This window comes from Prinia subflava, chromosome 4 (assembly GCF_021018805.1).
Source record: "Prinia subflava isolate CZ2003 ecotype Zambia chromosome 4, Cam_Psub_1.2, whole genome shotgun sequence".
Classification (NCBI taxonomy): domain Eukaryota; kingdom Metazoa; phylum Chordata; class Aves; order Passeriformes; family Cisticolidae; genus Prinia; species Prinia subflava.
In genome coordinates, this window is record NC_086250.1 from 38,822,554 (window position 1) to 38,844,898 (window position 22,345).

At 37.2% G+C, this 22,345-nt stretch overlaps 1 protein-coding gene across 6 annotated transcripts in view; it reads right to left on the bottom strand.

The window, feature by feature from the left end:
• RAB3IP (RAB3A interacting protein) overlaps positions 1-22,345 on the bottom strand; it is a 34,407-nt gene that overhangs the window by 1,603 nt on the left and 10,459 nt on the right. For 5 of the 6 annotated variants that reach the window (XM_063396479.1, XM_063396481.1, XM_063396476.1 and 2 more), the window contains exons 4-10: positions 16,890-16,985; positions 14,342-14,419; positions 13,770-13,973; positions 8,878-9,006; positions 5,149-5,261; positions 1,644-1,743; positions 1,467-1,536 (exon numbers count right to left, since the gene is read on the bottom strand). In XM_063396479.1, coding sequence (XP_063252549.1) covers positions 1,467-1,536; positions 1,644-1,743; positions 5,149-5,261; positions 8,878-9,006; positions 13,770-13,973; positions 14,342-14,419; positions 16,890-16,985 — 790 coding nt within the window. The remainder of the gene's footprint in view (positions 1-1,466; positions 1,537-1,643; positions 1,744-5,148; positions 5,262-8,877; positions 9,007-13,769; positions 13,974-14,341; positions 14,420-16,889; positions 16,986-22,345) is intronic. The other variant, XM_063396475.1, reaches the window with a different exon arrangement.

The following is a 22,345-nucleotide window of genomic DNA, read 5'->3' on the forward strand; positions in this document are numbered from 1 at the left end:
CATTATTTTTTGTAAGTCTATCTATCACCTCAGGAGTACTTCAGGTTAGAAATATTTGGGTGTAGCTAAAATCCTGAGCTCTTGAAATTTGGAAACATCAGGAAGAGATGACTATAGGTGAGGTGGCAAAGCAGGGCTAATTCTAGCCAAATTCTTGATGAAGCAAATCCAGAGAGACTTGAAAACTGGAATAACGAAATGCACAGACATCCATAAATATTACAATGCTTAACTGTTTTACTTTACTTTCAAAAACATAATAGAACTAAAAAAAAATTTACATTTTCATAGTGAAAGCAAATATATTAATTTCCTATTGACACAGGGCTAATGACACTTTTTCCACTATCTGTGCTCAGTATTTCTGGGAACCTGACTAATACGACCTGTTTGTAAAGAAATTTGGACTGAAAGCTGTTAGGCAATATTCTTTGACCTGGACAAGAAATACAATTAAATCAACTGTGTGCAGTTTAAACACGGTCAAATCATCTTCTTTTCCTTTTATAGTGATAAACAGGTAAAATGGTCTAGAAAATGAAGACAAAACTATGCCTCCAACATGCAATGTATTTTTAAATTCCAGAATTTAGTAACTATGTGTACCACAAATATGTTTTCACAAACATTTTCTTTTATATGGATATACTGGAACCACATAGCACAGCTAAGCAAATTCTTGAATTACTGTGCAGACACAGTTTAAATAGGCAGTTGTGGGATATAATATTTTGACATGATCAAAGCAACTGGGTAACAAAGGTAGGGAACCCCCCAACAAGCCACAGCCTGAAGCAATGGCAGTAAAACCCACATTTTTCTTTTGGGGTGGAGGGTGATTAAGCCTTACATTTATAACCAGAGCCTTAATCAAGATTTGGCCATGCTACTGCCATGATCTCATTTCTCACCTGGACTCAGATGGATGATTACAGGTTTTTTGTATATATAAAAGGTTACCTGTTTACAGGTTTGCAATTTAACTCAAAATACTGTCTTTTTTTGCCAGTTCCCCCTGAAAAAAGCAGTCTGACAAGAACAGCTGTCTCAATTGCCACTGCACAAAATGAGAAGACATGCCAAAACACCAAGCTAAAGAAAAAATGGCCCAGATCAAACCAAACTGCATCCAGAATACTCCCCATTCTGTTACAGAGATTTGATTTTTGACTGCTTTGTGGAAACACTGTGACTAACTCTCCTAATTAGATTTTGTTTTAACATTTCTTACTGTATAAGGTGTTTTAAAATGGACTGAAAAATCAATGCATTGTAATTTGTTGTTTTAAAAAATAACTTCACCGGAGAGTGAAATATTACCAAATTCTTGAAATTACAATAATGACTATAGACTGATAACCTGTAACATCAGGTCACAGCTAGCAACTTCGTCACACAGAAAGTAACTTCCAGGAACTATGTAAATGTCTCTTTATTTAGGTCAAATACAATTTTTTTGTACTCACCATCTTGCTGCTTCAACAGTCCTTGCTGGATGTATCGAATATATGTGAAGAAGTTACACACAGAAGTGATCTAAACTCACATAAAAATAATGGTGGTTAATGTAGTTTTGTATAGAGGTATGGAAAAAATAGCGAAATGACTACTACATAAGATTAAATTATATTAAATCTACTTACCCTATAACGACAGAAAGGAGAAATGTAGTAATAACTGCTTGAATCTCCTAATTTGATTCTATGCTTGCATGACTTACTTTGTCCACTGAGAGCACATTTCCTACAAATATAAAGGTCACATGATTCAATTAACAAATCTGACATTAATGTCTAAACACGTGCATCTGTTTATGGTGTTAATGTAACTGGTTCATATTGACAGATAGATGAGTCTCTGCCTTCATTTTACAAGCTGCAATTATTACATTATGTTGTCAGTTATTTTAGTTCCACAAGGCCTAATTTAATTTCAATATTCGTGTGTTATGATGCTTTTTTTGAATTCTAAAACTTTCTTCAGCTCTGGGAATACACTTCCATATTCACTAATTTAAATTGGCTTGACAATTCCAGCACAGTGGGATTTCTTTAATTAACTCTTGATATGTCAAATAAACATTTTTTAAATTATCAGCTGATGCCAACGTTTAAACAGATTTTTTTAAAGTTCTGCATGTTATTGTATTTCATCCTAAAAAAAATCAGCCTTACAGAAGAGCAGTCAATTCTCTGAGATGCATTTTAAATCCAGTTTTACATTTATGCCCAAATAGAAACCATATTTTAAATTCAGAGTATAAAATCTTTTGGGACAAAGGAAAATGGGCTGTCTGGCAATAATTCTTTCTCACTTTTTGTAATTACAAAATTACAAAAAGTGAGAGTAAGATAATCAAATATACTTTTAGTCTGTTGCAACTACACAGTATGAAGGAAAGGTGATTAGTCACCACAAACTGTTCCCTCCCAAAAAAAACAATTTAAGAAAACAATGAATTTTTAAAGATGAGAAGAATTTGATTTATTCGGAATGTCTGTATTACAGCATCTCAGATGAATTGGGTTGCCATGACAACCACTGTTTCATTAATTTTAAAAGCTGCTGGTTCGTCTTTCTCCCATTTGTACCTCATGAAATTGGGGAGTCTAAGAACAAATTTGTCTTTCAAAAGTGAAACAAAAATTACTAAGCTTCTATGGTTCTGAACAGTGCTCATAGGCCCTTTTAAAATGCCTGCAGCTGGTCCACAGAACCATCTAAAACAGGAGAAAATTGAAGAGTGTATAGATTTTCCATAGCAATTTATGAGGACTGACAGCAGTTCATTGATACAAGAAATCCTAAAGTAGCTGAACAAGCTGGATCACAATCTCAGTCTGGCTTTTGTCAGAAGACAAACTTTCAATGCTAGGAAAATAAAACCCTTTCTTTAATTCTGGTTACATAATTGCCTTCTCTACCCTGCCTTCGATCACACCAGTTAAATGCTGAGGGCTCCTGCTGGTGACTCAGTTTTGTGCTGTACAGCACATGCAGCTCAGCACTTTGTCCCCATGGGGACAATTATGTGAATCTTCTGGGGAAACCCAGCTGTCTTTTGTTAAGGCAGCACTCACTACACACCATCACAGCTACCATTCAGTAACTCCCATATATTCAGAACCTTTTGGTACTACTGTCACAGCTCTCTGTCCTCCACCTTTCACTACTGTAACCCACCATCTCATGCACTTGTTCCCCCACATGAATGTACAACAAAATGCAAATGTACAACAAAATGACTTCTTTAAAAACATCCCTCTAGCTTTTGTTGTTGTTTCTTTTCAGTTTGTCTATATTAAGTTACCCATTTAACAAGATAGTTTCAATTAAAAAAGCGTTTTGCATCGTCTAAAAATAAAAACCTGAAACTACTACGCTGATTCAGTGAAAACTGCAACACCTGCTTCCCATTCAGTGCCAGTAAGAATACATAAGGCAAAGCACAATTGCTGTCAAATTACACTTAAATACTGCAGATTCCTTACCTATTACTTATCTACAAGCAGCACCACAGAACTTTTTGTTGGTACAGAAGAGTTGGAAAAGAGAGAAAAGAATTTGCCTGACCTTTTGGTATATCTAAAATAACTAAATTATAACTTGGGCATTGTCATCTCAAAACATTAATCTCTATCTTGCCAAATATTTAAGCATTTCCTAAGTTCTGATTTAAAAGTTAACCTACACTGGAGAAAACAGGTTAAAAATATCCAGAAATTTCTGAATGATGCAGTTGAGTCTCCTGTCTGGCTAAGCACTTCATGACACCAAAATGTAGCAAAGTTTCTTGAACCACAATGACTTTAAATCCATTTGCCAGCTGCTCTTTAATGACAAATGACTTGTTTCAGTGGTTTCTGACTGTCCAGATTCTCTACTGTGTTCATGGAACACAGCTTACAGTGGCAGACCTTGGATAGCAATTCACTACCCCTTGAGTAGCTCCATTACTGGTGTGGGACCTTCTGATGAGAGGCTGTTACAGCTCAAGAAGTGTGCTCTAGTGACAGGAGGAAGTTGAAAAATATTTGAATGCTTGAACTTTGCAGACTAGAAATGATCAAAGATTAAGTCATTAAACACACAAAATATAAATTTTCATTTTATACAGCTTCTTTAAAGAGAAAATAAAGAATTTTGAGATGTGTCAGTTGTAGCTTCTCTTTCACTCAACAGAGGAAAACAAGGGTTAAAAAGCAATGGCAATGAGAAAGAAAAAATCTTAGAGTCAGATGAAAACATTTTGAAGGAAATTTTCTATTGTAAAATTGAACTCTCTCAAATCAAATATCACGGAGTAAATTGTCAACTTCCCCAAAATACCTTTAACAGAAAGAGCAAGTCTTTCTCAAGATTTGGAAGGCTTCAGATTAATATCCAGACTGGCCTTGCTTTCTTACTCCAACATCCACTAAGGCATCCTACAATCCCTTTCCTTTTCCACATCATTGAAGCCCCAGTGCCTCAGGCAAGACCCTCCCACCCAATTTCAATGTTTTTATCAGTACCTGACAAGAAGCCTTGCTTCCTACTTCCCTAGAACCATTCCAGAATTTCTAAAATAACCTTCCTTCCTGTCATTCAAGCATACTTCCTCATTGAGGTTCAAACTCTCATTCATCTTCATTCCCACTTACATTCCTCCTGCTCAAATTCAGAGGATTAACTCTCTCTGTATTTCTCAAATATTTCAGCTAGCTTTGCCAGTGTCCTATGTATGTCGTAAATTTTTTATGCCACAAGTACTCCAGATGTCATAAATCCTGTACTATTTCAAGATCTATTTCTTCCATGATGCTTTCCAGGTGAGAGCCCCCAGTTCAAAACCATCTGGTTTAAGTATCAAAATGGTATTCTCCAAAGAGGTGAATGTTACTTTTGGGGTCAATGCATCAAAACAAGTAAAAGTCAAGCTCTCCCCAAATTTTCATGTTTGTTCTATATAAGGGATTTTTTTAAAGTTTCATTTATTAGTTGCTTACTTTCCCATAAAATTTGTAAAAACAATCTTGAAGTCTTAGATTTTAGGAAATAAATTTAAAGATACACAAATTTGACTGAGCTAATCAGCTGATAGCAGTTTTCTCAAGCCAAGAGCTCTCAAACGAGTCAAGATTATCCCCCTGTGTTAGCACAACATACTTTGGTCCTCCACATTCAACTGCAGAAGCTTTCACAAATCGAACAGGTTGCAAGCCAACAGGTTCAATGCTCAGAGTGTTGTTTTCAACAGCTTCCAGAACAGCTGAGGCCAACTGCAAGAGAAATTTAGAAAGCAGTTAAAAACAGCTCTGCTTCATCCACTGCCTCAAAGCAGGGACATATTTCTTCTTCTGGAAAAGTTAAGAACACAGGGGGAAAAAAACTCAACCTACCAAACAAAACTACTACAAATGAGATTCCACTTCTATCATGTCGTGGTTGGGGGGGAGGTGAATTTTTCCAGGGGGATGTGGGCAGGCCAATCAGTGATCAGCTTTTCTGCTGGCACCTGGATTGGTCACTTGGAGGTTTGGACACGCCTCTGAGGACACAAAGAGTTAAAAGCAAGAGTCTGGGGGGTTCGGCCTCTTTTCAGATCCTGGTTTCAGCAGAGAGATGTTTCAGGCCTCCTTCCCCTGCCCAGCCAGGAGGCTGGGTGGGGGAGGGGAAACACATGGTCGGGCTCAGGTAAGCCGGAGCCCCGGGGGGGGGGGGGGGGGGGGGGGGAGAAGAGAGTGGACAGGACTGGAACTGAGCTGCCCCGTCCAGGATGGAGGGGTGGAAAACTGTGGAAGTGCCTGCTGTGTGTGCTCACCCCCTCTTCCCCCCAAACTCCGGGAGAAGGTGCCCAGCCACCTGGGAGTTGCCGAGCCTGGGAGTGCCTGAGCCTGCACCCTGCTGGGAGATAGAAGCTGTTAACCCTTGCTTGGCAGAAAGAAACTTTTCTTAGACATTGATTCTCATGACTGGTGATTTTGGAAAAAAGGAGAAGGAAGCGGCCTGGAACTGAGGTGATAAAGCACGATTGGAAGGAACCTGATGGGCAAAGAATGAGAGGAGTAGCCTTCGGAGCTGGACTTTTCTTGCATAATGTCAGCCATGGACTGAACTTAAGTCTCTTTTGAACATAAACTGCATTTTGGGTGGATGCAGCTGCCCTTGCTTTTGCTACAGTGACTGGCACTTGAAGAGTGGAGCGAGCAGAGAAGAGAGGGGGAGGGTGAGGTGGTGCCCTCTGCCCTCAGGGCAGACCTGCTCCTGGAACCCCGGCCCCTGGGGAAAAAGGGGAGAGCTCGGCAGGCAAGTATCCTTAAAAGAGCCCTGTATGCAGTTTTCAGACTATGGACAGCGGTGAGAGCGCTGGACATAGGAAAAAGAGAGAGTCACCCTGGCAGACTTCTCTGGGCAGTGCCACGGGTGACATGGGAACACATAAGGAGTGGACCTGTGTGTTCTGGAGAACAGTCTGTAGTGCGAGAGAGACTCCTCTCTCCCTTGCTGAATTGAAGATTAGTTTGTTTTTGAGTGGTGATTGTTTGATCTAAAACCCAAAGGTTTGGTCTGTGAAGAGTGATGTGTGGGGAGGTAGAAACTGGGAGAAGAAATGTTCTAAGAAGTTTTTATTTCTGTCTCTGTGTGTGTTTAAGAGTATTTCTGTCCCTGTTCTTATGTAATGTAATAAAGTTTTGGTGGTTTTTTTTGTTTTCAAGATTTAAGCCTGCTCTGCTCTGTTCCTGATCACATCCCACAGTAGCTGTTAGGGAAAAAAAAAAACATATTCATGGGTGCATTAACATCTGGCCAGTGCCAACCCATGACATATCACAAGCAAGAGGTCCCATTTCCAGGCTCCTGTTTAAATTCTGCCCTACAAATAACCCTGCCTTCCCTGAGGCAACCTAACTTCCTTTACAGCCAGGAATGTAGCAAAGCATGTTTAAAACACTAACTGTATTTTCAGCCTTTCCTCATATACCAAACAGCCATGTATTTGTACATGTGTGCTCCTGTCAGAGACAATACGGCACGAGCTTTATTTTAAAAAATTCATCTAATTTGATTGTGAATCAAATCTATGAAAAATACAAAATTATGCTGCATAAATCTTCATCTTGAATGAAACAAGTAAATGTTATGTCACTGTATTTCAGCTAAAGATACCTCTAGCAAGGTGCTCAAACAAGTAACACTGAACAATATACAGAAAAGTCAGTTGCAACTTTCAAGCACTAGCCTACCTAAAGTGCAACTTTGCTTATATTTTTTTAATGTTCATTCCTTATAAACAATCATGAGACACTGGAAATGTGACCATTTTGCTTGACTGGATTGAACACTTTCCCAAGACCACTGTTTCAAGTAATAGCCATTACCTGATTTAAAAAAAGGTGCAACTTACATTGCTAATGAAATAATTTTGTGCCAAGGTTCCTTCTTACTAAGTAATAAAGACTTTTTATTGTATTTTAGTTATTTTAAGACCTGCATGTTACTATTAAAGTAGTTCATATTAAATACTCTCTCTGCCATCTCCCAAAAGCAGAACACCAAACATCCACACAAGAGGCTACTGAGAGTTAATGTAATACTTCAACCATTCACATAACTGCACTTTCAATCATTCAAAAACACAACATATGTCTAATTTATTATTTGGTTTAACTGCACATTAGCCAATCAACAGCCAAGTAAAACAGAAGCTGGTCACTACACACAGCATCTGGAAACAATAAATGGTGTAACTAACAAGGGCTAGAAGCCTCATTCTTCCCTTAAAAGGCAATACAAATCTACAGTAATTCGGTTACCAGTGAAGAGTAAAATCCAAAATTAAGTTGCTGCAAAAGTCAACAGGATGGCCTATTTACATATACTGCAGAAGCAAAGTAATTCCCATAGTAACCAAGTAAATTTTTTAGTGGGAGAGGTTCATATGATGCTGTACACCAACCACAACAAACTGGTATACAATTAACTAAAAGACTGCATGGCCAGCAAGTAACAGTAAATGAAAAGCACGGGAAAAGAACATAACACCTCCTGAAAACAACAGATAAACATTATGAAAAAATGCAGGATTTTCTGTGTGAGGTGTTTAATTTTATTGGCAAAGAATATCAATACTTAGAACTTCAAAATTTCTTCTTATTTTAATAAAAAACTAAGAACATACTCGTTTTTCCCTAGTGACCGATACAAGTACAGCCTGTAAATGGTGCTTAAGAACAAAAACTAAGTAAAGCAGTAGGATCTGCCATCAGTTCCATGTTATTCCCAGGACAGGTAAAATTTCAGTCTCTCTTCAGTATGGGAGAATGTGTGGAAAAAACACAAGGAAAAAAGTCTCAGAATTTGATTCCTCTAAAATCACATTTACCAACTGTCCCTGTTGAATCTTAAATCCCAAATTCTAATTCTTGTAATTCAAACCTCTCTTCAAAAGAAGACCCAGACTATGCTTGCAGTGTGCTTTGACTGATATGGGAGAAAATCAGTCCACAAAAATAAATATATTGGTCTCTACTGCCCCTAACTGCCCCCTATATAAACAGAGACAGAACATGACTTTTACACTGTATCTGAAGTATCAGGAAGAAAACTTCCATCCATTCCTACAAAGACTAGATTCAAACAGACAGGAGTAACATTTGAAGAAGCAGACATAGAGAGGCCATATCTGGAAAAGCCTAAATGGAATAGAACAGTGAAGAAAAAAGCAGTCATTTCAATACTCCAGACCAAGCTTTAGGACTTCACCGTAAATTGTCACACACTAATGAAACAAAAATGGTTAAACTGCAAATTGAAAACAATATAATAGTAGTTTGGCTCTATGTAACATATTTAAGGGGACGACATCAGTAACCACATTTAGACCATTTCCATTACCTCACTTTTGGAGAAAGTTAAACATGGAAAAATATCTTCCCGATAAATTTTGTCCAAGAAAGGACATGTTCTGTCCATAGTAGGCTCATCCTTCCAAGATCTGAAGTCATTGTACAGAGACAGGTCAGCCTAGAACACACAAAGATTCACATATTTTAGTCATGTAATTATCACACCAGTGTCTATCACTTGCAAATATCCACAGGTAAATAATAAGCATTAAAATGCTTTCTACTGTAATGCAAAAATTGAAAGAAAGCGATGTGTAAATTTAAAGAATGCTATCATGGTTCAGCTATGAATACTTTCTTAAATCCACTTTCCTAAGGCTGTAAATTCAAGCAAATCAAAACATACAATTTTCAATATACAAAGATAATGCATCTACTGGTTACCACTACACCAGGGACAAGTTAATTACCTTTCCCCCATTTCCTAAGCCTACAGATAGCTTTGAAAAACTTACAAAGAGCCACAAAACAGTTTCCATCTTCATGCACCCTCATTACAGTATTTTAGTTCACCTCCATTTATGTAAGTTAAGAAAAGCAGAGAAATTCAAAGAAAACAACTGCAATCCTAGACATTTTACAGGTTCAAGCTGCATCTGACTTCAACATGCTGCTATGCAAACACCAAAAGAAAACAGACTAATACACTGAATACTAAGAAAACAAGAAGTCAATGTACAACTCAGTTAAAAGTATTGTTTTTCTTAATTTACTTTAAAGTACTGTTTTTCTTAATTTTTCATCTTTATGCCAAAACTCTCTCCTACACCTCCCTACAACAGAAAGGCAAGGATGTTTGCTGGGAATGATTTATGGGCCTGCTCTCCCTCAGCTCCTCTAGTCAAAGAGATGCTTTGCTAAAAATGCTAAAATTACCTCTTAAATCATGCTTGGATTAACTCTGTTGTGTGTTAGGAAAAGGTAATTGTACCTGCTTTGGAAACACCTTGTTTTGTTATCTCCAGGCTGAGATCAGTCAGCAGCAGGATGGCACCTACCCGGTGTGGTGGTCCACAGATGAGCACTAAATTGTTATTAAATATCTATTTGTGTTATGGGGCAGTCTGTCCCAAGGGCTTGCCACCCACTGACAGCTAGAGCACACTGAGGGGCTCTCAGAGCACATCACCTGCTTTGGGGTTACTGGAGAAAGACTTTTCATGGACTCCAACACTGCTGCAGGCCACAAGCCAAGCAGAGTGGGAGGGACTGCTTCTGACACATGCTCCTAACTCAATATATAAAACTACCTGCATTCCCAAAGGGGTGTGCAGCCCCATCCTGCTCCCTAGGTGCAACACCATCCTCAGATTGGTTTTGACATTCTGCTTCAGCACCTTTTGCCGTGTAAATCTCTTTCTAGAGCTACAGCAGACCTATACCTAAAACTATAGAAAGGATATACACTGCAGGACAAAGGTAAGCCAGGACGGGAATTTAAAATATCGTACAATTAAAAAAAATACAGAAAAGATAATGAAATGGGGAAATAGCATATACTAAAACTTGATTTTTAATCCTTTTTAAAAGATCAGTATGCTGCTTTGCAACAACCTCAGTCTCTTTTTCATTCCCCATGCATCACCCCTTTTGAGTTCTCAGCAGCACTTTGCCATTCCTTTCCATATATGCTTTGGGGAGTTCTTTCATCAATTTCAGAGTTTTTGGTTAAACTTTATTCTTTTTCTTTTTGTTTTTTTCCTTGAAAAGTAACCTACAAAAATTACACTGGAAAACTTGTTTTCATTAGAGCCACTTGCAGTATGCTCAGGTACAATCACAAACAACTATTTTAAGTAAGCTAATCCAATAGCTTAAGTTGGTGCTAAGCCACCAACTTCATTGTACAAGTGGAATTCAACACTTCCAATGTTCCTCCCTAAAGGAACATTTCCCATAACTTAAACCCATCTCAGGTCTGGCTTTAAAATTAATACAATCAAGAGATACCAGCAGAAAAACATCAATTTTTTATTTGTACTCTAGAAGTCTAAAAATTAAGACGCATTTCTTATTAACTTGGTTATTTTTTAGATATACTCGATTTTACACAAACCTACAGTTTATAAAGAAGCTGCCTTGGAAAAAAATTTTTCAGTGACCATAGCTTGATGATCTTCATTTTCAATCTACAATGTGTGATGCAAGTATATCTCCTCCCTGCCTTTACATATGCTTTCACTAGATCCAGTTTTGATTACCTGAAATTAAATATACAGTCATAAGTAATAACAATTTCAGTTAAAATTTTATGCTTTCATTACAGTAAATATGACATCAGCAAAATATCTCAGCTCTTTGAACAACACTAATGCATTTATCAACATTTCTGGTGAGGGGATGATACCTGTCTGCTTAAGATCTGGGCAGCTATTCAGCTTACCTCAATCTTTTTAATATCTAAATTCATTAGGCATGTCTATTTATCCTAGAGGTTACTACCACATGCTAGGAAATATTTCTCTAGGATGTTGGCAGCTTTCTAGCTCCACTGCAATTTAGGGTGGACAGCTGTGTGACTCTGTCTACATTCCACAAAGAAATCTGAGAGCTGGCCTGTATTTCCATGCAGCACCATCCCACAGGACAAAGCTCTGGGTGGTAGACCCTGCAAAAGGATCTAAAGGGCCAACACACAGCCCTGAGCAAGGGTACTCTTGACTCCCTTTAGAAGTCAAGTCACTCAAAATCAGAAGAATAAGATCCAAAGAGTAACAACTCAGTGGCATGAACAAGAAGGGGAATGAACACAGGTTTCAGACATAAGCTCCCAGAAATGCAAAAATACTTACCTTAGAGCAGCTATAAATAAAACCAGTAAATAAGATGACAGAGCACTGGATAATAGGAACAGCTGGGAAGGCATGTATCCCCTGCTTAAAACAATGACCTAGCTACCATGCAAAAGGCACTTCTGCTTTTTTCACCCCATTGTACATTCCATTAAATACTCCTGCTCAGAAGAGAAGTAAAAATACTTCACAGTGGGTGGAAAACCCATGTGTTTCTTAGTGATTCCCTGGGCCGTCACTGGAAGCAGTCTTGAAGTGTCTCCTTATGCAGCCAACAAAAAGGTGAATTAACTAAAGAAAAGTGTCAGGCAGACTGGTTCTTCTGCAGCATGTCCTCTATGATCACCATCTTCTCTCCATGAGAAACTGAGGCAAAACAGATTTCTCTGGTCTCTCACTCTTGCCCAACACTTAAAAATTTCACTGAGTCATGATCTCAGTGTGATGTTTACAAAGTAATTGGATTCCATTCCAGTTCTCCCCTCTTCTGAAGGGCAACAAGGGTTCAGTTTTAGTAAGGAAAAATCCTAGATACCATTGAAAGTGGGGAAGCAGGTTGTAAATCATATTTTTTTGGAATACAAAACACAAACTGCAAGATGCCTTAATTTTCCAGATTTACAGTAAAGTGGTGTCACGTACAAATGCAGTTAATGATGACTGGCAAAATAAAGTAGAAAGATCCAGTCAGCATATTACCCCTCCAACAATAGCCACTAACCACAGAGCTGGCTGAAGAAACATCTGAGGGAAGGGTAGTGATGCATATTCTTTTACAGCCTCAAAACTTCTAGCAGCCAGTAGCTAAAGAAGCTTGCTAAACCAGATGTCATATCTAGCTTCTACATAGCTTGAGGGGCTTTTCCTTTGTCATTTTGCATGACTTATTTTAAACATATTTTTCATCTTGCCTCCTCATGACAATGTTTCATTATGTACTGACTAAAATTATTTTCCTTTTAACTTCCAGAGTTTTCATTAATTCATTAATAATTGTTCATCATTCATCTTCCCCGTGTCACCTGAGATGGCAGAGATTTTTCTTCTATCTCAACTACCTCTACACAGAAATCTTTCCATTAGGTTTGACCATCTATGTCACACTTCCTGGTACTTTCACAGTGCCCTTTCTGAGATGAGTATCATAGCTGCATGTACAGAAACACTCTTACTATATGCTTATACAGCAGTATAATAGTTCTTTTGTTATGTACTCCCTTCCGAAGAACTCCTAAGTCTCTGTAGGTCTTTGATGATCACTGAACACTGAGACGGGGTTTTCAAACTATGATCAACAAGGACAATAGGCTTTTTTCCAGCACAATGCAGCTCTTTCCAGGTTCACAACTGCAAGCTTGGTAGTTGCATTTTTTTCCTAAATGTCTCGTTTCTCCTTTATTGATTTTTGGATTTCATCTGCTGTTCTACTAACCACCCAGTAAAATAAGCTCCTTCTCAATACCTTGGTCAATCTATTACCATTCCAAGGCCTTAAGTACCAACCCCTCAGCTCATTATTTCCCCATTTTCAGTGACATGAGGAGACTTAAAAACAAACAAACAAACCAAAAAACCTACCAAACAAAAAAAAACCCAACTCACACAAACATACAACCCTGCCAAGCCCCAGGATTCCAGTGACTCATCATCTGTTCTCTAATAAATTACTGATTTCATCTTTAGGGTGTCTTTCACCCCCTACTGATTTATAAAATGACTCTTCCTCTTTTCTATGACAGTTTATATGATGCTTGCGAAAGTTTATAAACTTTCAGTGATGGACTTCATAAAAAAGCCACCGGAATTTATTCAGTTACATTGTCTGGTTTATTGTTTGGGGTTTTTTAATCACCACATGCAATTCAAATATTTCAAATCTTATTTCGTCTTGCCTAAATGACTTAAAGGTAAATAAAACTTGGAAAAATCACTATGTATTAGTATGTAAGGAAAGTTCTTTCATTAATTAAAAATATCTCTTAGACAGTAAGCATTAAATGAAGATTTAAGAGATGCTCTATTTGTTGTGAGTAAAACAAAACAAAAAAGCCAGTTTATCAGCAAAAAGAGAACGATCTTTGTACAGTACCTCTTTACAGTCTTTTACAATTGGCTGCATCATGGTGAGGTCCTGATGACTGCCACCCATAGCACTGCTTGTACTCTTGTTTCTTGTGTGGCCTTTCTTAAAAGGAGTTCTTCCACCAGACTGGAACTCCTTAGTTGGAGATGTTGGTGAAGTAGACAGTACTAGTGTTTTCAATGCTGCTACTTCAGCCTGGAGGACATCAATCTTCACAGGGCAGGGGGGAACAAAGTCATTAACAAACAAATGATATTAGTTTATAAATACATTAAATCAATTAAAAAGATGTCTGACTATCTTGGTGCAAATCAAACCTTCATCTTCCAAGAGTACTAACACACCCAGGCAATTGCATATTGTAGTAGCACTGGCTTCCTATGCACCTTGCTGGCTGACATGATGCTGAAACACCATGTCCACGGGTTTTCACTAAGAATAAGCCAAGCAACACAAAACAACTGAGTATATACTCTAAAAATGTATACAGCTAATGCTCAATCCACATCTTTATGATTCACACTTCAGATTTAAAACCATGTGAATATACAAAGCAAACAAATTTGGAAAGAACTCACCTTTCCTTGTGCTTCTTTTAACTGTTTCTCTGCTGCAGCTTGTTTGACATTTGCTTCTTTAACCATTTTGTGTGCTTCCTATAAAAGATGTTTAGCTAGTGTAAATGCTTCACACAAATTTATAAAAAATCCAACAACTAATGACATACTTTTGCTTCATGAAGACTACTTGTGACTATTAAGATGTGCAATAATCTGAAATGAAATAGCTATATTTTTAAAAAATCCCTACAAATCTATGATTTTGATTCATCATTGGCCAACTAAGGTTCTCCTTGGTCCTGAACTCAGATTCAGAAATTCAGGAACTCCACCCATCCCACTCCAGCAGGAACAATACCTGTCATGAACACCAGGCTCCAGTCACGCTTCAGTGGCTGACAAGTTCCTTGACCCCCACGAGAAAAACTCAACCAGTAGCAACAAAAGCAACATAGGCATATGCAAAAGAACTTCTCCCTTCTTGTTGCCAGAATAACCAGTTTTAGACAACTGTAAATTTCGGCACGAAGGAATCAGTCAAACAACTATGAAGTCTAAATTCTTGCCATCAATAAAACAGACAAAACAACAGCATAAAAACACTTCATCATTTAATAAACATTTTTTAAGTAGAATGGAAAAAGCACTAATAAAACAATCAAAGTAAAGAAACAAGGCTAAGCCAATAATGAAGGAAGTATAAAAGGACTGAGGGTTTTCCCAACATCCTTTTACCTCATAACTCTAAGACTTTTGATTGTATAATGTATTTGTTTAGGCTCTGATCCAGCCATTTGTGCCTACAATCAAATTGCTGTTCTCACATAGTACTTACTGAAGGCAATAAAAATTGAAATATCAGAGCTACCAACCAAATTACTTAGGATAGGATCCTTTTCATATCTGTAAAGCGCCTAGCACATCTGGACACTATATAAATAAAACAAAAAAGTTCATACGTTGTCATACCAAAAGATCTGGCTCCCACTAGCATACAACACAGCTGTATAGTATGGGTTTGTAAACTTCTCGTAAGTAACAAGACACATGCAGGAATGGGAACATACACATTTATACAATGTGTACAAATACATTTAACATTGACCATGCACTTTCCGCGTAGTGATGCATCTTTGAAAGCAAAGCATGTTACTGTGCTATTACAGTGTAATAATGTAATATATGCACCCAGCTGTGCTAAACAAGTCTCAATCCTCCACTGGGATGCAATAATATAAGCCCTAGGACATCCATTTATATGGCTGCTGAAATTAGTAGGACTCGAAATTAAACATGAATTCAAGGGCTGCAGATCCCAGTGCAAAAAAACGATAAACCTCACCACTGTGTCTTGTTAGAGCCTCTAAGTGAAATCCAATCACAAAAGAAAACTTATGAGTAACATGCCTATAACAGTCTGGAAAATTCAAACTCCAACTGTTATTACTAATAAACTGGATTTCAAACATATTTTTAACAAACTGACACACTGTTCTGAGCAATGCAATGCCATAAATAAAAAAAATCACTGATAATTTTCCTTTTATTCCTCCACAGTTAAAATACCTGCCCGACATTTTCCTCCCCCCAGCATACAGGTACTTATACTATAAAATACCCTTCCACTCTTCTATTTATTTTTTATACATAAAGGAACTGCTTAATATTTTAGATAACCTTGCTCTGCCAGGATGTAGTTTGTAATCTGATTTTTCAATGTCAGTATTTTCAAATGTCTATTAGCACTTTTATACAAGCCCATAGCCTTAAACACTGCTTCTAAAACATACCTAATGTTATATCTTCATGCATGTGTCGAAAGCCTATACTTACAATTTAGCAAGCATAAAAATCATCCATGAATTATGAAATATATTCTGACAGTTTAAGATACCACAATTTAGGCCCAAAGCCTATATATTCCTAAGATAAAATGAGGACGGATCCTCCTTCCAGTTATGGATTTAGCATTGTATTTCTGTCTAATACAATCTCACAATCTTTGCTGGTACTACTGCCTTTTCCTCAAATGCAAAGGTCTCACGGAAAGTTCAGATTTCTCACTTGGTAACCAGGTTTCACCCTGGTGCATCACTCAGCACTAATGTTTGTTTTGAAGTCTGTGGGTGTTGCATGCTGCCAGAGCCAAAATTCAGAAACTGAATGAATGCTTAAGTTATGTACTTGCTACCTCCATTCATCTGGAATACGTTATTTTTTTATTTAGTCACCATGGCAACCCCAAATTTAGCTCTTATCTAGATAGCCTTGTTGTCAGACAGAGAAGCTGTCTCAAAATAGTTATGCCAAAAAATAAGCTGATATATTTCCCTTATTTTCTTCATTTTGTGTCTAGGCAGATTGACAAGCTCAATAAGGTGTCTCGCATCTAAGTGAAAAGTCTGCTGCTTTCTCTTAAGCTTTTGCTTCAACATACCCAAGTCTTCAGGACACAAATCCCTTTATGTGCTTATTGCAGAAAAATTCAGAATACAATATACTGGTTCTACACAAAACATCTAGCTCAGCTTCCCTTAAGTATATCACATCGAAGACTCCAACAAACCTCAAACAGACTAGCTGTAAGTTCTTCCAATTCCTGTCCAAGTTGATCTCGCACTTTAGAAAGCCTTTCACATTCTTCATCTTTTAACTTCAGCTCCTATGGAAAATTGAAAGTTATTTATTCTGACTTAGAGTAGTAATTTGGCCTTTTAAAGCTAATACCACAAGAGAGGGGGACAAAAAATAAAAGCAAATAATCAGAGGAGCATAAAACCTTCGCTAAAGCCTTTCAAAATAGTCATCTTAACACTAAAAACAATTAAATTAATGCTATGTATATACAGCTGTTTCTTCCTGCTATACAGAATTATACCAGGACAATCTAATGTATACCTAAGCTAAACACCAACATTTCCAAAATACTCTGAAGTAAAAAAACCTTATTTTTCCTGGAAGCATAAAAGGCCACATTCACATAAAATATAGATCAAATTAATTATTGGGGCAGACAGAACACCAGTTCATCTACCCATTCCTTAAAATATGCTTAAAGTAATCCTTTGCAATAAAATTTTAAAACTCATTTAAAAAATCAAAAAGCACTGGCTCAGGACAACAATCCACAATTCTAAACAAATCTTGAAACATATTTCACTATAAATACTGTCTGCCAAATATCTCCTTACTATGTTCCTAAAAATCATACTTTAATTATATCCTTGCCCTTGTTTATGCAGATGTATAAATAAAATTAAAGCAACTTAATGAAATTCAAAACATTGGTGTCCAGCCCACTAAAATTTGAGTGAAGATCTGACCATAACCATTTTTACAGTAAGATTTTAACACAGATTTGGCAGTATAAGGGTTACATATGCCCAATTTCATCCTTGTTGAGGATAAAGTGGGGTACTTTGCAAAGTAGAAAAAGGCTGACAAGAAATTTGAAAGAAAGCTCTTCTCCCCTTCCGCATCCACCTTGGAATCTCTTGCAGAAAGAGAAGGATGTAGAGATAAGGCAAAAAGAAAGAAAAGTAGCCAATTCTGACGTTTCAAACTTTTTTGGCCCTACCTCCCTTCTCACCCCCATCCATCTCCTCTTTTTCCTCTTCCCCCTGCCAAGAAAGGTATTACACTGCCATCATTCCTGAAATGCAAGACCAAAGACTGTCACTAGTAGGTTAAAGACTTCACACACAATCTAGCAATGATTTGCTCTGAAAACCTCCACAAACCAGTGAAAAATAGCTGCCTTCAGAAAACTGTGGGAGGCCAGTCACAAGAGAGTCATAAAAAAAGGCCCAAATGGCAGCTTCTGTTATGTTTTTCGAAGGTGGCTCGTATTTCTTCCTAAGTCTTCATAACTGAAGTAATGTTGCATACAGCTATGTGGGAAACTGCATCTTGCCTTGCAGCATGCTGGTATTAGGTCTTGCTCTCAATTTCAGCAGTGAAATTGGCAATAGATTTTCCTGTAAGGTGAAGGGTCCTGTTTGACTTCAGCTCCTAGACTGGACAAGAGTTCAAGGACTCCTCTAGAATCATTTAGTATCCAAGACATTATTCTATCCTTCTTTTATTTGGTTTAAACTTTGAACATTTTGACTGATTTTTAGTCTAGTTTGTCATTTGGATTTTTTTGCTTTCAATATGCAACTATTTTGTGAGGTAGCATTTAAATGACAGGGATTTTTCTAAACATGGTATTTCTCAAATTCTATTCAAATCTTACTTACTACTTACTTACTACTTACTTACTTACTTACTTACTATTCTGCACACAGTGACCTATCTCTTTCTCAAAACAAAACCCCCAAAAGGCAGCAGGAAAATAGCTACAGATGGAGGCATGAGGAGAAGAAAGGAATACAAAAAAATTTTTTTAAAGGGCAAAAAAAAGAGGTTATAAAAAGAAAGGGGGGGGATTTATTTATTTTGTGTTGGTTGCAAGTATTTCCATATAAAGTATGGCTCTTAATCAGGAAATGAATATTCCGATGCAAAATGCTTAAAGCTTAAAAAAGAGTTTTTCTGGTATTTTTCTGATAAATGCAGAGGAAACATCAACTTTTCCTTTGGCTTACTTCCCTGATTTGTAAGGGCAATGCTACATACACATCAATACATCTTAAAAGCAGGTTGTATCAATATTCAGGTCAAGAGTTGTCAAACTAACATTGCATGGAAAACTACCTCAGGTTCACCTACCACTATCGTTACACTGCTTACATAAAACAGTTACATTTTGCCTGCAACTGGAAAGATTAGAAGAGATTAGACTCAAATAAATTTAGGCAGATGAGTAAAGTATCTTAACTAAAACAAAAAGACAACACCAGGCAGTCTACTACGCAGGACTGCTTAGCTGATTTGTCAAACACTAGGCAAGTTTCCATGACATGATTCAGGAGAAGCATAATGTAAGACATTATTTTTGTCAAGCAAATTTAAGCTCAGGTTTTTCAGGCAGGGCAAAAGTGAACCAAAGCAAAGTGCTTAGCAATCATTAGAAACATTACTACTGCCTGTGGCTTCGAGGCATTACTGGAGACTTCCCAGCCACACCCAATAAAGAAGCAGAAAAGACAACCGTGTGTGCTAACCATTCATGCTGCAGTCCTTTACACATTACTGTTCTGAAAAACTAACTACATTAAGATGAGGAACTAATATAAAGCACACTACAAACATACTTGCAGAAGGCAAGAAAAAAAATTAACCTGTGTGGAAATAAAAACCTTAGAGTAAAAAAAAAAGTCTGTATCAAGGACTCATATTGTTGTTTATTTCTCTTTGATCTTCTCAGACTACAGGGTGGGTATTTAAAAAGAACCATGAGATAAGAATTGCAAATTACTGCTTCAAAACCATTCACACTTTAGATTCTAAGAAGAAAATCATCCTACATCTAGCTCAGCAATTTAACAAAGTCAGAACTAGACACATAATACCAAGGAAAGAACATTTTCTACAGATACCACCTAAATTCTGAACTGTGGAATACTGCAGAATTCTGAAGTTGTCACAGAAGTATTTCTATTAAAAGCACTCCTATTTGACTGGTCTTCACTCAGCACATGAGTTTAAACACGCTGCATAAAAACTGATCCTTTGCAACCAGATTTACAAGGGAGTGATCTGATGTAACAGGCGATCCAGGATCTCCTTTCAAAGAGCAGCATTTCACAAATTATTGAATTATCTTATGGTGTGGGTGAAGATGTTTCTATTTTGCTTTCATGTAATCTTCTTTCTACAGAGAAAATTTCTCTGCCTACAATGCACTGCAACAGCCTAAGAGCTGTGGAAATTTTCATCAAAGACAGCCAGGAACTGCTAAAACACCTTCAAAGAACCAATGCATCTTTAACCATGACAAGCCTGTGGCCTTACAATTCAACTGCAATTTGATTTTAGAAAAGATGGAAAGCATATACTTCAGTACAGTTCTAACACACCCTCATTTTTATTGTTAGCTTGTAAGAAAATAACAAATTTTTTAAATGCTGAACAGTACTGTATAGTACCACTGGAATTCCTGGGTAGTTATTGTGAAACTGATTATCGGTTAATCCATGCAGAGTTTTAAAATAACATGTTTTACTGCAGATTTGAAGAAGTACACGAAATCAAATTGTAACACTCAGTTTGTTTCTGAGATGAAGTATATATAGAAATTGAAGCCTTAGAAAGAAAATTCTAAATCTGAGAATCAGGCTCTCCAAACCATGTCGAAATTGACAGTACATTCTATACTATCACCTCTTTCACAAGAATTACTTCATCAGGGGAAAATAAATCAAATTTATTCTACTAGGAAAATACAATTCATTCACATTTTACCAGAGAAAGTCAAACATGGTTTTACTTGTTACTAACAACTGTACAAATCTTACTGTAAAAGACCATGGGAATCACGGAAACCAAACACATTGTTACCATCATCTCTGGCAGCCTGCTCTCTCTTCCTCAAAGAGGGCTACAACATCAGTTTGTTTGACAAAGAAATAGCTTTGGGTCAAACCACACAAAAATTCAAGAAAAACATGACTATGAAATGCTAAAGCTCAGAAGCTATGGGCAAGCCAGCCAAAACACTCATAGTATGCTGATTAACTCAGATGAAAAGCAAAAGGTATCCCCTTGCAAGGACTCCACTAAACCTGCACATCAAGAAATACCGTGTATCAAAAGACCACCGCTGTTCTCTGGGAGGCCATCCACACGTGGCTGACCCACGGTCAACAACCACAGCGACAGAGCTCTCTGAACACGGCAGAGAAAACTCAACTGCACAGAGATGTGAGGACATCAGGTCCCAGGCATTACAATCACTGAGTCTTTAACACCTTCTCAATTTCCCAGGTGTTGCTTTAGAAGATTAGTGAAACAAGAAGGGTTCAGATGATCTAAAGCAAACACTGCTCATCTCCACCTTTAGAATATACCCAGAAATTACAATTTCAGTGAAAAAATAAGAAAAAAATTATCTGAATGGCCTCAAAGATTGAAAAAATCTGTCATTTTAATTAAGGGAACATTTTAAGCAAAATATATAAAATCATATATGCCCCATTAGTACAGAGATCAGCACTACTTTTAAGCTCTGACTCAACCTTCCTCCTAATCTTATGACACGATTTGATGCTACAACTGATCTAGATGGAAGTAGAATGTGTATTTTTCTCTCATCAAGACACAAACTTCTGGAAAACTTTTTTAACAATCTTGCCAGTGATGCCATTCACTTTAAGAAGTCCATAGACTTGAGAAACCCAAGGCACACACAAAGCAGAAAAAAAAATAATACTTATTCTACTACTGAATAATTTATTCAGGAACCATATTGAAATGTCTAACAATTACATGGCATACATACATTACCTAATATAAAAAAACCTGACAATACTTTAAAGAAAAAGTTGCACTGCAAGCAAATTAAAAAAAAAAAATCAGTGGATCCTTAAACTTTAAAATTTCCTTTTCTGTTCTAGTTCCCTTTCTGATCACAACTGCAACAAATTCAAATCAATCTTTAATGTATAGTACAATAGCATACAGTTAGAGTAGGAAAGTTGGAACAAATGAAAAATGCAAAATACCAAATTTGCATTTACTCTGTAGCCTGTAAAGTTTCTAGGCTCAATAAGCTCACTAAATTCAAGTGCAAATGGTAATTCTCATTTTTCTCACTAGTAAACAGCACAGAGAATTACAGAGAACTTAAAGCCATTACACAAAAGACAACAAGTTATACAAAGACACTACCTATTCATTACATCTCTGCAGGGTTTGAACTGAGTCCTCATCAGCAAAAGTGAATATGCTTGGAAACAGAAGTTTAAAGAGTGCATGATGTATGAATTGCACAGAGAGGATACAGCACTATATGAACAGCCATGAGTTTTGGACGAAAGATACCAGAGATGAGTTAGGGATAGGAAAAAATAGTCCTCATGCAGGAAGAAGAAAAGGGGTATAATGAAAGGAACAGGGTTCACTGTTGTACAGTCTGTA